This window comes from Dunckerocampus dactyliophorus, chromosome 2 (assembly GCF_027744805.1).
Source record: "Dunckerocampus dactyliophorus isolate RoL2022-P2 chromosome 2, RoL_Ddac_1.1, whole genome shotgun sequence".
NCBI lineage: Eukaryota > Metazoa > Chordata > Actinopteri > Syngnathiformes > Syngnathidae > Dunckerocampus > Dunckerocampus dactyliophorus.
The window spans coordinates 36,807,716-36,825,964 of NC_072820.1; the positions used below are offsets into that span (position 1 = coordinate 36,807,716).

The 18,249-nt window shown below is 40.3% G+C and overlaps 2 protein-coding genes across 5 annotated transcripts in view; both read left to right on the forward strand.

The window, feature by feature from the left end:
* nlrc3 (NLR family, CARD domain containing 3) overlaps window positions 1-8,558 on the forward strand; it is a 37,294-nt gene extending 28,736 nt beyond the window's left edge. The window contains exons 18-19 of one of the 2 annotated variants that reach the window (XM_054768999.1): window positions 7,262-7,345; window positions 7,436-8,558. In XM_054768999.1, the coding sequence (XP_054624974.1) occupies window positions 7,262-7,345; window positions 7,436-7,526 (175 nt within the window). In that variant the 3' untranslated portion in view covers window positions 7,527-8,558. Of the gene's footprint in view, window positions 1-7,261 lie in introns of both variants that reach the window. The other variant, XM_054768998.1, reaches the window with a different exon arrangement.
* A 4,290-nt stretch (window positions 8,559-12,848) lies between these two features.
* Window positions 12,849-18,249, forward strand: part of LOC129177879 (glucagon receptor-like) — a 30,303-nt gene continuing 24,902 nt past the window's right edge. For all 3 annotated transcript variants that reach the window (XM_054769455.1, XM_054769456.1, XM_054769457.1), the window contains exon 1: window positions 12,849-13,025. The gene's annotated coding sequence lies outside the window, so the exon portion shown is untranslated. The remainder of the gene's footprint in view (window positions 13,026-18,249) is intronic.

Below are 18,249 nucleotides of genomic sequence, written 5' to 3' on the forward strand. Positions count from 1 at the left end.
GGGGCCTAAATTTAGACCATATTTTGTTGAAACGGGGTGTGCTGATTGATTGAAGCTGACATTTTTTCCATTTAAACTTGATCTGTTAAAAAATTCTTCCAGTGTGTTATGGTTAGTTGATTTCTTGTTTTCCAGTTTAGGAGGGTGGTTTTCTTGGCGACAGATAGGGTAGTTATACAGTGTAGTTATAGTGTGATTGTGTAATTGTAGTGATGACATATTTCCAAAAATACAGAGTTGAGGACATAGAGGGATGGGGCAGCCTAATATATGATTGGTGTTCTGTGACTTGTGTCCAAAACTGTTTAATAGGTGTACAGTGGCAGAAAGCATGCATGTAATTGTCTGTGGTGTGCAGTGAGCAATACGTGCATCGATCTGTTGTTGTGAAACCCATTTTATATAATTGTTTACCTGTGTGGTGTATTCTGTGGATAATCTTGATTTGGATGAGTTGTAAATTTGGGTTTTTGCAGTAAATGAAATTGTTTTACATGTTTAAGGCCAAAAGTCTGTACTTGGGGTTGATGGAAAGGTCCTGTTCCCACTTTGAAGTTGGGAGGAATATTGCAGGGTCAGTAGTATTTACAAATGTTTATAACTCTGAAAGTAACTTATCTATGTTGGCGATCTTTAAAAAATTCCTCTATGAGGGTTGTTTGGTTTTGTGAATTAGGTACGTTGTTAATTTGGGGTAGGATGGTTGATTTAAGCTGTAAATACTGGAGATACTGACTGTGACAAATGTGGAACTTCTGGGTTAATTCTTGAAAAGGGATGATTTTATAGTCTTACAATATGGTTGAGATGTGTGATGCCTTTGTGTTTCCATTATATGAAGTTTAATGGTTTCTATTTATTGTGATGTCTGGGTTGTCCCAAATTGGTGAGTGAGTGGATAGTGCAACCGTGGAGCCTTTGATACGAAGTGTTTTCCACCAAGCTGTCAGAGCTTAGGCTATGGAGATGTTCTGAAAGCAGGTGTCCTTTTTGATTATTTGGCTAATGAATGGGAGGTCTGAAAGGTTTATATCACTGCACAGTGCATGTTCAGTTCCTAACCATTGTGAGTGATGATGTGAAAGGGTGAGCCATTGTTTTAAGAATTGTAATGGTAATGGTAATGGTTTAATTCATCTTGAACATGCACACAAATTACAGTGGAGCTCATCACATAACACAATTCCCAATTCTGCATGTCCAAGAAGGAGTAGGAAGAAGCAAAGCTTATTAATCCTACCGCTCATCAGTTTCACATCAGTTGCAATACATTTGTTGGATGTACAACAGACTTTATCATAGTAATAAATTGATAGTAGCTGATGAAATAGTTGACAGGGACACATTTTGACAATGAGTGAGTACAGACAATGTACCCACCAAAAAAGAAGAGTTAGTAGTCAATGTAAGACTGGTTAGATATAGTATTGTACGTGCACAGTGGTTCAGGCGTCTTCTTCCTTGTACTTTATAAACATCAACTGCTTGTACCGTTTCTTGAAATGGCTCATTTTAGTGCATTGTTTGAGTTCCTGACTCAAGCCGTTCCATAGCTCGATTCCACACAGAGAAATGCTGAAGGTTTTTAGTGTAGTCCATGCATATAAGTGTTTTAGGTTTAATTTGTCCCTAAGATCATATTTCTCCTCTTTTGTTGAGAATAATTTTTTTTACGTTTTTGGGTAACATGTTATAGTTTGCTTTATGCATCATTTTATCTGATAGTTTACCAGATCAGCAAATTTTAATAATTGTGATTTTTGGAATAAAGGCTTTGTATGTTCCCTGTAAGCGACATTATGGATCATCCTAACCGACCTTTTTTGTAGCACGGTTAGTGAGTGCAGTGTACTTTTAGAGTTGTTTCCCCATATCTGTAAGTTAGATATGGTAATACCAGAGAACAGTAGAGAGTATGGAGTGATTTTTGGTCTAGAACGAATTTTGCTTTATTTAGTATTGAGGTACTTCTAGCCACTTTATCTTGTATCTTTTTAATGTGAGATTTCCAGTTCATATTATTATCTATTACGACCCCAAGAAATGTATTTTCGTTTAGCCTGTCAATGTCTGTGCCTTCAATTTGTATTTGTGCATGTGGATCATTTTTGCACTTATCAAATAGCGTTATTTTAGTTTTACTTAGCTTCAAGTATAGTCTATTATTATCAAACCATCTTTTTAGTATAGTTAATTCCTCTGTGATTTTTTTTCCCCATGAGTTCCCGTGTGCTATCTCCAGAGCAGAATGCGGTTGTATCGTCTGCAAATAATACCAATTTCAAGTCCGTTGCAACTTTACAGATGTCGTTTATATATATATTAAACAGTTTTGGTCCCAGTACTGATCCTTGGGGTACGCCACACAATACCTTCAAGCTTGCGGATGTATATTCTCCTAGCTTCCCATATTGCCTCCATAGTGCCTCCTTCACATTTTGCCTCCAGTTCAAAGGTAGTCCTCTTATTTACATATCTTTCTAATTTTGTAATTAGGATATTGTGATTAATTGTATCAAAGGCTTTTGTCAAATACATAAATACTGCAGCTGCACACTTTCTGTGGTCTACAGCATTGGTCATATCCTCAGTGATTTAGATTAGCGCCATGGAAGTTGAAATGGTAGCTCTGTATCCATATTGGCTGTCCGCTAGTAAATCATTCTTATTAATAAATTTGTCCAACCTGTTGTTGAATAGCTTTTCAATGATTTTGAAAATTGGGGTAATAAGGAAACTAGTCGGCAGTTTGTAAATTGATGTTTGTCTCCATTTTTGAATGAATTTGTAGTTGACTTGACAGGTGAAACAGCTTTTACCCACAGGCCATCAGGCTTCTCAACGAAGCACTCACACACACCACATGCAACACACACACACACTCATAGCACTTTATTTATTTATTTATTTGTATATTTATTTGTATTAATATCTCTTCTTTTTGTTGTTGCTTAATTTATTGGTATATATGTTTATGTTTCTTATGTTCTTATTCTTTCTTGTGTTTTTTTTCTTTTCTTGGGAGAATGAACAGAATAAGATTTTCATTGCATGGTATAACTGCTGTTTTACCATGCACATGACAATAAAACTCTCTTGAATCTCTTGAATCTTGATAGAGCTCAAAGTTGGGTGCATGTAATCCTCCTTGAGTGTTGGGTTTTTGTAATGTTGATAGTTTTATACGTGGTGTTTTATTTTTCCAGTAGAATTGTGATATTGCTGTGTTAAGAGAGTTGAGCCAGGCTATACAGTATTTGGAAGTGACGGTATCATAGTAAACAAATCATTTTAGGAAGAACAGACACTTTTATTATTGTGATTCTTTCCAGCAGTGAGAGTTGTAAATTTGTCCAGTGACCGAGGTCGTTTGTATTGTTTTGAGTAGCGGTGTGTAATTTAGATTGAACAGCTCTGACAGCGTGGATTCCTAAATATTGTATGTGTCCTATGGAAAAGTGAAACTGTGAGGTGAGGGCTGCCGCATCCTTTTGGTCCATGCAACGGGGTAGAGTGGTAGATTTAGATAAGTTGATGATATAATTAGATAGAGATGAGAATAATTTTTATGACTGATAAACATTCTTGTAATGATGAACGGGGTTCCTGGAGGAGGATCAACACATCATCTGCATACAGGATTATTATTATTTATCTAATACCTTTGATGCCATTGTTTTACCATATGGTGGCTGCAAGTGGCTACGAGAAGATTGCAAAAAGTCTATTGTGGACGTCCTTGTCTTGTGCCATTGTGAAGCGTGAATTGTTGTGCAGTTAACCCATTAGTTGTGATGGTGGCTGTTGGTGAGGTGTATAGTACTCTGATCCAATTAATAAATGACTCTCCGAAACCAAATTTCTGCAGTGTTGTAAATAGGAAGCCCCAGATGACTCCGTCGAATGGTTTTTGTGCATCTAGTGAGAGTATTATGGTTTCTGTTTTCTTATTGTTTGAACGCTGCATTAGGTTGAATAATTTCCGTGTGTCTACCTTTTAATAAATCCGGTTTGGTCTGAGTTTTCAGTTCTGTTCGACAGTGCTTCGCTTATGATTTTAATGTCTGTGTTAATTAATGAAAGGGGTCGGCAACTAGATAGATGAGTGGGGTCTTTGTCAGGTTTTAAAAGCAGGGTAATTGTAGCTGTATTCATTGTTGGAGGTATAGTGTTGTTTATGAGGAATTCATCAATAATTCTGTGATAAAGGGTTGAGGTGGTGGGCTAGAAATGTTTACAAAACTCAGCAGGGAAGCCATCAGGACTGGGCGCTCTGTTATTTTCCATTTTATTAAGTGCATTATGAAATTCAGCTGGGGTTAGTGGTTGTTCAAGAAAATTAGTTTGTTCTGTTGTTTGTGATTAATGTCCTTAGAATTATGATATGGCGTCCCCGCTGAGTCTTTAATTACCGTTATAGTTGTTCTTTCTTTATTTTGTTTGAGCATGTTTTCCAAGTATGAGGTTGATTTATTACTGGTTTGAGAGCCAAATTATAAGCAAGCAGACGGGGAAAAAAAAAGCAGTGACTGACGCACAAGCGGTATACAGCTGTCTTGTGAAGTGCACCGCGTACGTTACAAAGCAAGTTTAAGATTACAACGTGCATACTGCCACGTATTGAGAGTGGTGTAATATTTGACCATGCTCTCATGTAGTATGATAGCCATACAGACAGAATGTTTGATGCAGGTGTGCAGGTGTACCTAATGTTGTGGCCAATCAATGCAGGTTACTGTTACCACCGTCTGTGTACTGCCAACCGAAAATTAACAAAATTCTTATATTGGAGGTAGCACGCCTGTTTTATGACGACTTCATGGAATAAGACTAAATACATATCAAGGAAAAAGGCCGTCATGCTACCCCAACTGAGTTGTTGCATAAGTGACTGATGCAACACAAGCCTGCACAGCGCTGTCTTGTCAAATGCACCGCGTACTTTGCCAATCAAGTTTACCAAGTAACTTTAGATACAAAACAAAATAGAGGCGAGCTGAGGAAAACCTAATAAAGTTTGGTTTGGTTTGGTTTGGTTTAATTTATTTCGAACATGCATATGTCCGAAAAGGAGTAGGAAGAAGCAGAGCTTATTTAATCCTACCCCCACTTCGTAGTACATCTGCACGTACACAAGTACACACATATAAACATATACAATACACACATATACAGTATACACATATGTTAAAAAAATATATATTTTTTTTCCCCTTTTTTTCTAGTTTCCCTTTCTTTCTGTGATATTCTCCTTTGCTTCTTTCTCTTCCTCAAGGGTGGTGCGGAAGTCAGCATTATCCTTCAATAGTGCCTTGATGTCATCCTGTAGAATGTTGATATCATTGCATAATGCTCTGTTTTCTTCCCTCGGGTCTTTAGCGTCCTTAAGATCAGTGCTTGAGGTGGCTTCCATAGGGTTTATAACCTCCTTGAGAGTAGTGCGCACGGCAGCGTTATCTTCCAGTAATGCCCTGATATCATCCTGCAGAACCCTAACATCCTTGCATAATGCTGTATGTTCTTTACGTTTTTTTGCTTCCTTAAGAGCAGAGCGCAAGGCGGCATTGTCATTCAACAGTTCTTTAATATCATCCTGCAGAGCCTTGATATCCTCCATAGGGTATTTAACCTCCTTAAGAGCAGCGCTCAAGTCTGCATTTTCATCTTGCAACTTCTTGACTTCTTTTCTTAGTTTTTTGATAACCTTGCTCTGTGCTCTATTTTCTTCCATAATGTTTGTGACACCATTGCTGACATCCATTGTGACTTCATAGAGGTTGTTGTAATCACGTTTAACTTCTATTTCCAGAAACGATATAGCCTTCCTTATAGCTGTATATGAAGCAGAATGTGTCTCTCTCTCAGTTGCTGGCATTATTTGTGGTAGAGTAATCTCTCTACTATCCAAGCAACTGTTTAAGGTTTCTGTTATCTTATTAAAAGCATTTTTCAAATCTAGGTATCCTTTAAGTGTTTTTATAGCCACGTCCTCTGCAAATTCAGAGCCAGAATCATTTTCCTTTGTGTTTGGCATTGTTGCTAGGCAACCTCTTTGAACTTCAGAAGTTCACTAGTTAGCTAGACTTGCTAGCAGGTATCGATACTTGTATCTGTACCTCTCGACTATCCAAGTTAAAGTTGGGGGATTCAGCAGGCAGCACTGATCTGATGTTCATGAAGTGTAGTCAGGAAAGCACCAAAATAGTTAAAAATTCCAGTATCATCAACAGAGCTCCTGCCATACACGTCCTTCCCCGTCAAGGGGAAAAAAAAAAAAAAAAAAAAATTGGAGGCAACGCCACATGAGCCGTTTTTAACTTGCCAATTGCACCGTGCACGTGAATGAGGCACCAACCAACTCTTCTGTGGCTCCAACCTGCACAGTCTGTCTCGGGAGGGGTGGTCGCTGTGTGTGACTGGCCAATCACAGAGCGTGAAGAGTAAATACATAATGAGGGCTATCTATCTATCTCTATCTATCTATCTATCTATCTATCTATCTATCTATCTATCTATCTATCTATCGTGAAGTTAATGGATATAGCTTCAGCAAATAGCTTCTCGACGTGGCTGTAAACAACATTGTACAACACGTGTAAGCAAACTTAGCAAAGCGCGGCTCGAGGAATTCCACAAGTTTTGTTAATCTGGCAGCTTTTTCTGCCGGGAACTCTAGTACCACGTTTGCCTGCCGCTATTTCCGTGTTTTTTTTACATTCCCGCTACCCCCCTCACTATTAGCTGTGTTTTGACAACCCATCACGTCTGGCCACCCCGAACAATGTTAAGCAAAGCTTCTGCTTAAGAATGTCCTGCGTGTGGACTTTGAAGAGCAGACTCTTCAAAGCTTATAAACTCCTAAATTTTGCATAGAAACATGGCCACAAATGTTGCTCAGATTGAAGTTACAGAGATGTCCACCATCTCCTGCTGTAAAGTATTAACTACATGAGGCACTATATTAACAGCAAATTCAACAGTGTTGCAATTTTGCCACTTTGGCGCTTTAAGGGCTACATTGGCTTTCATTACAGGGAAAACATACCGATACCGATATTGACCAATGTTACATTTTTATGCCAATATCGGGCCTATATTACTATTATTACTACTGATTAGTAATTTCACTGATACTGAAAACAGGAAAAAAATATCTTTTTCTGGCATATGTTACAATTAGTGGTCAATAAGAACAGATTGTACCAAAAATGTCTAAATACAAATTGTCATTCAGCCTGAATGAAATGGTTGTTGGTTTCAGTCTGCAGGAGAATCTTCTGGGAATGGATGGAGCCATTTTCATTGCAACAGCCTTGAAAGGAAACCACCAAGTGACATACATCAAGTATTTATTTTTTGTGTGTCCTCTGCACCTCTACCTGAAATTCCAAATGAATCCATTCTTGCTGGAAAGACGTTCATCTGTGTTGTTTAGTTTGCAGGGAAACGGCCTTGGCGAATCAGGTGCTAAAGTCATATCTGATGCCATCACAGCCGACGCTCCAGCATGTGTGGTGGATATTTGAACCGCCTCAATAAGCCAACAATTAAAGGAAGTTTCCATAGTGATGTGGATTTTACTCTCACCCTATGCTGTGGGTCATTGCAGTGTAACTTGCTCTACCTGGGTGCAAGTAATAAAAATGTTTTTCACTAATACAGGGCCTCATCAAAAATCATTATGTGTAATTATGTGGAATGCATCATGTAATTATGCTGTGTGTATCGGCACACGTAAGAGCAAGTTATTTTGCCCAACAGACTGAAAGCTGTGCTGGTCCAGCAGAACCAGAGAGGCTTTTGTTTTTTTGCCACATAAGTTAAAATACGGAAAGTATTAAAACGGGAGCATTATTGAAAGAAGGGCAAAATACGGTAGTTTTGGGTAGGAAAAATGGGAAGGGAAAAATGTCTTGCACTAATGCTTACGCTAACGAGAATTTAGTAGGATTTTGCAAATTTGGGGCTACTAATTTAGCATTTTGTTAGCTACATTTTTGCATTTATAGCCTAGCATGTCTACCATGTTTGTGGAATGTGCAATAACTATTGTATTTTTCTGCCTCTTGTGGAACAGATTTTTTTCCGCTAATGCTAACAAGAATTTCGTGGTATTTAGCATTTTGTCAGCTAAATTTGGTGTTTTTAGCCTAGCATGTACGGCATGTTTGTGAAGTGTGCAGGAACCTACTTGTTTTTCTGCATCTTGTGGATCCGATTTTTGCACTGATGCTAATGCTAATAAGAATTTAGTAGTATTTAGCAAAATTTTTGCAACAGTAATTTAGCATTTTGTGTTAGCCTAGCACATTTGCCATGTTTGTGGATTTTGTTTTTCTGCCTGTTGTGGATTTGGTTTTTGTAGTAGTGCCAATGCTAACAAAAAAATTGTCAAATTTAGCAAAATTCTGGGATACCAATTTAGTGTTTTGTGAGGAAAATTTAGTTTTTAGTCTAGCGCATCTGCCATTTTTGTGGCGTGTGCAGCAGCAGGACGTGACCATTTACTTTACTTACTGTTGTAATGCCTTCCAAAGTCTTACAAAAAAAGCAGTATTTTGCAGAAAAAAGTAGTAATTGGTATGTATTTTGGGGTATCCTGGGAAAATGTTGTATATATTTTTTAATTTAGAAAAATGAATATAATAATAATAATAATAATATGAAAATAACATGCCCCTTGGCCCTAACTGCAAAAATGTTTGCCATGTGAACAATATTTGCGTGTGTCGGGTGGTAAAATCAATTTGTGATTTTGATGCCTAACAATTCTGCAGTTGTCTATAATTGTACATAAACGTACCCCTGAGTAAAAACAAAACGCAGACCAACACTGGTCACTGGTCAACAGTAAAACAGTGAAGTGTATTTTGCTTTCCTTAGTTGACTTTTTCATTTTTTTTATTTTCTTCTGCTATCAAGCAGTGTTGAGACAAAACAAAGCTATCCAGAAAAGGGTTCAAGAAAGGTTTCAGGGAGACTGAAAAAGAAAAATTGGATTAGATATGTTAGTACATGCTAACTCAAATTATTTTCCAGTCAGAACAGCACAATGATGCTGAGGGGAGCCACTGTTGTGCTGGTGTGCGTTTAGTGTGGTTACGGTGGCCGACAGTAGCCATTTCTTTTCAATATAGCTTGTTTATCAACCACCTTCCAGTCGTTTCTATAGAATCAGTGTAGACGCTACAATATATCATTTTGATAAAGAAGGTGAAAAAACCCTAAAATCAAAAACTGAATCGAATTCGAGAAATCAGTCATGACAAAACAGAAAGATAGTGTCCGTGTGGTGTCTTGCTGCCGTATCGTGTCTTTGGGAACACTTACGTGGCAACACAAGGGTGATATAACAAAGGAAGCTAACAATGCCACCTTGGGAGTTTCACCCACAGAAACAATTACCTAATACAAAAAGACATACTAGGTTCGTGAGGACACGTGACAGTGAAGCTAAAAACCTGCTTCACAACGGCACAACCAGGAGCACGCTACAACAGTAGGGCCACAAATATAACTGTTTACCCTTTTCTAATTGTCATACGCAAGCAACACTGCTATCTTTCAATCCTGGCGAGCAGGATTGCCTGAGGTGACCAGAAATGGGGGCGTACCTCTGCACCAACAAGCAAGAGAGGGAGAGGAAGTGACACAACCCCTCTTTATAAGGCGGCCCCTAGCAGTGATTGGCTGAACGCTCAGTAGGCAACGCCATACTCAATAGGGTGGATGACAAAGTTCATCCTGCTCCACTTACATAAAGAATCACGTCTTCATTTATCCCTTTCATTCGTCATTTATATGCATTTAGAATTGTTTTGCATGTAGAACTATAAAAACGTGTTTTGCGTTAACATTTTTGAGAGTCAACCGCTAAAGACATCATAGACGGGCTGCCTAGCTGACTTCTGGTTCCGGCCGCCATTTTGTAACTTAGCAAACTAGCTTGGGATATTATTGGGATATTATTAAGGACGTTTTGTGATAAAAATACATTAAGAACACTGTTGGACTTACGCAGCATATTAATAACACAACAAGACACGTGGCGTATTGTAAAAAGTACATTTTTAACGTTAACTGAAAAACATGCTAATTGGGGGCGGATGCTAATCGAGGTTCCTCTGAATAGTTGGACATGTTGTTTATTTGTGTTCTTTTAGCTCCACTTTTGTTGTGTTATGTACTTTATGATGTCAACATTACAGTTTATATTTTTGCATCAAATTAGGTGTGTGTTGACAGGACTATCAGTCTTTATTTTTTTGGTGGTAACATTTGTGTTGCCGTTGCCCCTTATATTTTATTTGGTGCCTTAAACACTATTTTTATCTTCAACTGTACATGTTCTAATTCAATTTACTGGCGACCAGTCCAGGGTGAAACCTGCCTCTCGCCTGAAGTCAGCTGGGATAGGCTTCAGAATACCCCCGCGACTGTTGCACACATGACTAATGAAAGGAGATGTGTACTGATTGTTTTCTCTTTAATAAGTGAATCTGTAACAACAGAAATAGCACATTAGCCTTGTGGCCTTTTCGACACACACTTGTTCTTGTCCAAAGTGACACTCCAGCACAGGATGTTGTTCTTCTTCTCAATTATTCCAGTATAACTCCAACATACACCATATAAAATAGCACTGGATCCCACATTGCAACAAAACGACTGTTTCATAATAATGAGTGCACTTAATTATCAATCGTGATACCGAGTAGCCACATCCAGTCAACATTACATCACCCTCGTTCATATCCGTTAGCTTAGCTTAGCTAGAATCACGAGGTGTCATTATTGCTCATTGCACATACAAACGTGTGGATAACCGGCCAACATTTATACTCTTACATCACTGATGCTACTCAAATATCTCACGCCTAATTAACTCTCACCTGTAACAACAGAAATAGCACATTAGCCTTGTGGCATTTCGTCAAAACACTTGTTCTTGTCCAACGTGACACTCCAGCACAGGATGTTGTTCTTCTTCCCTGAAGCGACGCACATTTGGCGAGACACTCCCCCCTGTGGCGAAATAGTGCTATTACATCCCATTAGTTTTTTGTGTGCAGGAGTTTGGAAAACAGTACATATTTTAACAATGCAACAACCGTTAACTTTACAATACAATCAAAAATGTGTGGGGGTGGCTTTCTTATCCTTACACGACCCTTGTGATGATAAGCGCCATAGAAGATGAATGGATGGATGGATGGATGGATGGATGTTCCAATTCAAAACGAAACCTTTGTATTTGCTGTTTTGCTTGCCTGTGATATGTCTGAAATGTCCATCTACTCTTGATGAGGTGATAACCTACAATACCCTGTCCACATGCATTCTTTCAAATGAAATCTAAAATGTATTTGGCTGTGTAGGGGGAAAAGGATTTTTTTTCTCAGCGTGTTCGTTCCTTTTCTAAATTAAGACTCGCCAAGTAGTTGTACATTTCAGATTCACCGTCTTTATATATTCTAACAATGTGATTGACTGAAACAACAGACAAAAAACATTATCCAGAATGGAGACAGCTGACAAAAAAGGGGTGGGGAGAATTTATCGGTTCAATTTGGTCTGACTTCTCGTGGGAGTCCATCCTGTCCTCAGCTCCATTTGGTCTGCTTCCTCTTGGGGAAGTGTATTGCATCGTGGTTCTGTCCTCTGAGTATGGTGTAACAACTTGAGCTGCTTTCATAGTATGCAAACTCTTTCTAACAGAAGGCATATCACTCTACCTTTATCAATGGGGCATTTTTCAAATATATATTTCCTATTCATTGGGCCGACAACTCTCACATGCTCCTCCATTTCCTATCGGCTGCTTTTAATCTAAAATATGGCATCAATTACGTACAAATCTTATCTGCTCTATAAAAATGAAAATGTGTGCATTGATGTCCAACCCCCTGACTTTTTTTATGTTCTGCCAGGGTGCGCCAAGTTCCACACACGCAGATGACAGCGAATGTATCAGTTGTCTTTAATGTATTTGTATCCATCCATCTATTTTCTATGTCGCTTATCCTTACCAGGGTCGCGGATATGCTGGAGCCGGCTGACTTCGGATGAGAGGCATGGTACACCCTGGGCTAGTCGCCAGCCAATCGCAGTACTGTACAGTATATTTATGAGGGATTCCCGATATGTATATAATACACTGCTCAAAAAAATAAAGGGAACACTTAATTCACACTCAGTCAAAACTGCTGTGCCATTATTCAAACTGTCCACTTAGGAAGCAACACAGATTGACAATCAGTTTCACAATCTGTTGAGCAAATGTAATAGACAACAGGTGTTGTCTTTTTCCACTTCAATTTCGAGTGTGACTCCAAATCCAGACCTGCAAGAGTTAATCAATTTGATTTCAGTTGATAATTTTTGTGTGATTTTGTTGTCAGCACATTAAAATGTGTAAAGACCAAAATATTTATTAAGAATATTTCATGAGTTTAGATCTAGGATGTGATATTTTAGTGTTCACTCTTTTTTGGGGGAGGCAGTATATATAACATATACCGGTATATATAATATTAGCAAATAACAACAAAACATGACAAACTGGTTGTACTTATTTGTTTGTCCCACTCAGAAGAGAACCACAATATTAGAAAGACTTCTCTGTATGATCTGTGCATTTCACCTCCACAAACAATTTAAAATGAATATAAATGAACGGCTCTCTGACATTGTGAATCAAATTAGTACCTACTGTACATAAACCCAGACTGTCTGATTGTGAAAGTGCACACTTTTTAAATGATTGAGTCCCGAGGGGGAACCTGTAAGAATGTGACGTCATCATGCTCGGCTCAATCAGCGTGTATGTCAGTCGAAGTGAAGCAGAACACCGGGGAAGACGCGTGGAGGAGCCTCTGCATGCTGAATAATTGCAGCCACGCTGGAAAAGCATGTAAAGCTGCAAGGACAGGAGACTTCCACGCAGAGAGCATCACTGTCTGTGGCAGTAATCATTTTGCGCTTTCCACGTCGCATTCCTTCCTTCCCTTCGGCTGCCTTTAACTGTAAGTGCAAATATTTTATCTTTTTTTTTTTTTTTTAATATGCTCACACTTTTACGCGCTGTTTGGATCACTGCACACCATACATTTCAAAATAATGTGTTCATGCATTCCATTCATTTGTTTATTATAAGTCTAGAAGAACAATCATTTTCTTTCAAGTTTTTTCATTTTGTTGTTTGCTGTATTTCTCCTGTTGCTATATGCGACATAAGAGCAGGGTGACAGTGTTGAGTAGCTCACCAAAGGGTCAAACAATATTTGCTTTCAACTCTGACTGTTCAATTTGGATATTATGCCTCCATTTAATGACAAATTACCACAAAATAAATAGACTATGACCACCCTGTTTGAGTGGGGATTTGCTTATTAAATTCAATTAAATTAAGTACCATTTAAATGTTGCCAGTCATACAAATACAAATCAAATACAAATACTCACCTCTCCTTTCTTTTTGTCAAAGGAAGAAATGCGTACTGAAATAAAAGATGCAGATGAACAAAATTGTTTTTTGTTGTTGTCATACATAATGTGAGCTGTGGATACCAGCATGTTGTTCATCTTCGGGAAAAAACAAGGTAATTCAGTGTATTTTGGGTTGAAATAAGCTATGAAAATAAATGCTATCAAAAAAAAAGATTTTAAACCCCTGCTGTAGTGTATACTTTCAATGCTGCAGCGCAAAAAACGTTAAAAAAAATACCCACAGACGAATTCACAACATCATGCATGAATCATCTCCTGAAGAGCACCACTTGATCATATCTGGGTTCTTCTATGGCTTCTTGTCAGTCTGTTTATTTAGTTATTTTTGCTGCTGGACATTTCCCTCCACCTTTTCCCAATGCCTTGAGCACACTGAAATATAATTGCACAGTTACAATTCAGTATTCACGGCCCCACAGATTTTTGATAAACTCAATTTGGGCCGCTTGTACCCGTGTTCTTGTCCTTTCGGTCACTACCCAAAGCTCATGACCATAGGTGAGGGTAGGAACGTACATCGACCGGTAAATTGAGAGCTTTGCCTTTCGGCTCAGCTCCCTCTTCACCACAACATACTGATGTAGAGTCCGTATCACTGCAGACGCTTCACCAATCCGCCTGTCGTTCCCATGTTCCATCCTTCCCTCACTCGTGAACAAGATCGCAAGGTACCTAAACTCCACTTGGGGCAGGAGCTCATCCCCCACCCGGAGATGACACTCCAACCTTTTCCAGGTGAGAACCATGGACTTGGACATTGAGGTGCTGATTCTCATCCCAGCCGAATCACAGTCGGTGAAAACCAATCCAGTCAGTTGAAGATTGTGGCCCAATGAAGCAGGCAGGGCCACATAATCGACAAAAAGGCAAGACCCTGCAGCCACCAAAACAGATCCTCCAAAGCTCCCTGGCTGCGCCTAGAAATTGTAGCCATAAAAGTAATGAACAGAATTGGTGACAAAGGTAGCCCTGGTGGAGTCCAACCCTCACTGGAAACGAGTCCAACTTATTTTCGGCAATGCAGACCAAGCTCTGACACAGATCATAAAGGGAGCGAACCGCGCCTGAATTAAGTAGTTCAGTACTCCATATTCCCGGAGTACTCCCCACAGGATTGCTCAAAGAACACTGTTGAATGCCTTCTCCAAGTCCACAAAACACATGCAGACTGGTTGGGCAAACCTCAAGGAGCCTGCCGGGGGAGTAGAGTTGGTCCACAGTTCCACTACCAGGATGAAAACCACACTGCTCCTACTGAATCTGAGATTTTACTATCCGGCGGATTCTCCTCTCCAGAATGACTGAATAGACCTTACCAGGAAGGCTGGGGAGTGTGATAGTTGGAGCACACCCTTCGGTGCCCCTTCTTAAAAAGGGGGACCACCACCCCAGTCTGTCAATCCAGAGGCACTGCCCCTGATGTTCATGCGATGCTGGAGAGTTGTGTCAACCAAGACACCCCCACAGCATCCAGCGCCTTAAGGAACTCCCGGCGGATCTCATTCACCCCAGGGGCCCTGCCACCGTGGAGCTTTTTGACCTCCTCGGCAACCTTAGCCCCAGAGATAGGAGAGCCCACCATGGAGTCCCCAGGCACTGCTTCATTGTTGGAAGACGTTTTGGTGGGATTGAGGAGGTCTTTGAAGTATTCCCTCAACGAGTCCACAACAGCTGGAGTCGAGGTCAGCAATACATCATTCCCACCATACACGGTATTGTACTGCTTCCCCCTCCTGACACGGTGTATGGTGGTCCAGAATGTCTTTGAAGCCATCCAGAAATCGTTCTGCATGGCTTTCCCGAACTCCTTTCACTCCTGAGTTGCTTCAACGACAACCAGAGCCGCAAATTGCTTGGCCTGCTGGTACCTGTCAGCTGCCTCTGGAGTCCCATGGGCCAGAAAGGCCTGATAGGACACCTTCTTCAGGTTGACGGCATCCCTCACCACCAACGTCCACCAACAGGTTCTGGTATTACAGGCACCGACCACCTTACGGCCACAGCTCTGATCAGCCACTTCGACAATGGATTGTGGCTCACTTGGACTCAATGTCCGCTGCCTCCCTCCGAACATGGTTGAAAATCTCTGACGGGGGACTATGCCAGATGTTCCCAGCAGACCCTCACACTACAATTGGGCCTGCCAGGTCAAACCAGCATTCTCACCCACCACTGGAGCCAACTCACCACCAGGTGCGGTTAACAGCTTCGTCCCGCTCTTCACCTGAGTGTCCAAAACATCAGTGTCTCATCTGTGGCCCAGGGTGTTCTGGTGCCAAGTGCCCATGTGGACACCTTTATGCTTGAACTTGGTATCGTTATGGACAATCTCTGATGAGCACAGAAGTCCAACAACAAACCACCACTCAGGTTCAGATCGGGGGGGGAGCTGTTCCTCCCAGTCACACCTCTCCAGGTCTCACTGTCACTGCCAACATGAGTGTTGAAGTCCTACAGCAGAACAAGGGAATCCCTCGATAGAGAACTCTCCAGTACTCCCTCTAGGGCAGTAGTCGGCAACCCACAGTTCCGGAGCCACATGCGGCTCTTCAGCCTCCTTGTGCCAAGTTACGGCACAGTGAAATAAAACAATTTAACAAGAGCATAGAAATATGTTTTATAACTAGAAGCGCGCTTTAGCTATGTGCTCGGAGCCCGTGACACCTTAATCACGACGTGGTGACTCCAGGAGAGGCAGATAGTGTGCAGTTGCAGCTGGCTGTGAACAATGAGTGCTTTCGCTTTCACGTCTCTAAATACTAGAAAAATCTCCCAGCGACGTCAGGAGAAGTCTTTGCATTTGTCGCTAGTCGCTTTTGAGAAAATAAGTCACCAAGAGGGTTTGGAAAGTCACCAGATTTAGCAAGAAAATCGCCACTGGGCTGCACATGAGATTGGAAGCCATTCACAGATGGAGAATACACGAAAGAATCGTTCATAAAAATATCAGCGCATCTATTCTTCAAATTAAAAAATAAACACGAACTTATTCAGAAAATGAAAGAATGCCTCTCTTTGCAAAGACGGGACCAATAGAATGGTTATTGATGACAATTTAGCGGTATTAGGCGGTATTGGACAAACAACGCTGATATGCAGATATGTGAACTCTGATGGACTTTTTTATCTTAAAGTTGGCTACATTTTGTTTTAATTTTACACAAATATGGGAACCACTCAATAAGACTTACAGAGTAAAGTGTTTAAATTATTTCAGAGAAGGCCTGCAAATGTAAGCGCACTTCTGTTTGATGAATTTTGTGGTTGTAACAAATTTATAAGATGTGTAATGTTTTGTGGCTCCCGACTAAAAATGGCTCTTTTGATGGTAAAGGTTGCTGACCCCTGCTCTAGGGACTCCAACAAGGATGGGTATTCTGAACTGCTGTTTGGCGCATAAGCGCAAACTCTGCCCCTTTTGTCCCGCCCATGAGTGGTGAGGTCATTGGAGCGGTGAATGCATGATAATACATGCATGATAATACATAGATTATCATTCATTAGTGGTGAGTAGCTACACATTTTAAAATAAAACATGTGATTAAGTGTGTGTGAGACAGAGAAAAGGTGAGGGTTCTGGAGTTGAATCTAATCATTCCAACCGTCACTCTTACTGTAAATGCTGTTCTGAAATTGGATGAGAATGTTAATGTCAAGCTAGCAGGAGGGTTTGGAGGGGAAGGGTGAGCGAGATGTGTGTCAAAAATAAAATTTTTTAAGGGCGTATCAGTTACTGGCGGATTTTTGCAAAACGTAACCCCCCACAAAGAGTGGGGATCGACAGTAGATCTTTAAGAGTTTGGATATGGTGAATTTGAGGTTGTTCATGCTTTGCGAATGGCTGTCAACCTTTATCTGTTTGCCTGTAATTATGTTTCTGCCGGCCTGTTGAGCAGGGTGGGCAAAGATCCACCCACATGGCACTACCAGGATCTACATGAAACCAATTTCATTTGGATTTCACACGTAAAGGTGCCACAGCCTGGCGTGCTTGTCAAATGCCAATGGAGGGAGCTGAGATCAGTGTTGAGGCATACTGCTGGTACACTGTGACACACTACACTGCAGCCTGAGGTAGCACCCATGTAGATGGTGGAGACATGACGCCGTCCTCTGTGCCTGCTATAAATAACCTAAGCAACGTCTTCTCTATAGAATTTACTGGAAAATTATACCAAGAGTCAAATGTGAAGTAGGGACCAGAAATTAAACTTGGATATACTTTAGAGTAGTCACTGTACAGCATGCAAAGCTGTCGCCGCAAAATAACTAATGAGGGCACGAGGCAACAGTAACAGATCAGGAAGGCCCTCATCAAGACATTTAATTTGATATATGACTACTCAGCTGGTCATGCGTTTTACCCTTGCTGTTGTTTACAATGAACTCATCATGCTGGCTGAGCAGTTTGCTCGTTACTACTATTACATTGGTTCTGTTGCTGCTATGTTGTGCTATATACTCGTTAGTAAATGACCATGTGATCAAAGAGAAATACATTTTCTTTTCCACTTTCTCATGCATTCAGTCAAATCATTTAAATTAAAAAGTAAAACTAAGTTATTATAAAATGAGTTCTCTAATTTTAGAAGTAATTGCCTTTGTATGAAAATATCGCCAGCCTCCTATTAGCTCCTGCGTCCTCTTTGCGGTTTGGGTGAATAAACGCCCACGCTTTCATTAGAGCATTTACTTCTGGTACAAAATGTGCATGTTCTTAATTAGGGATGATTGTAAAGA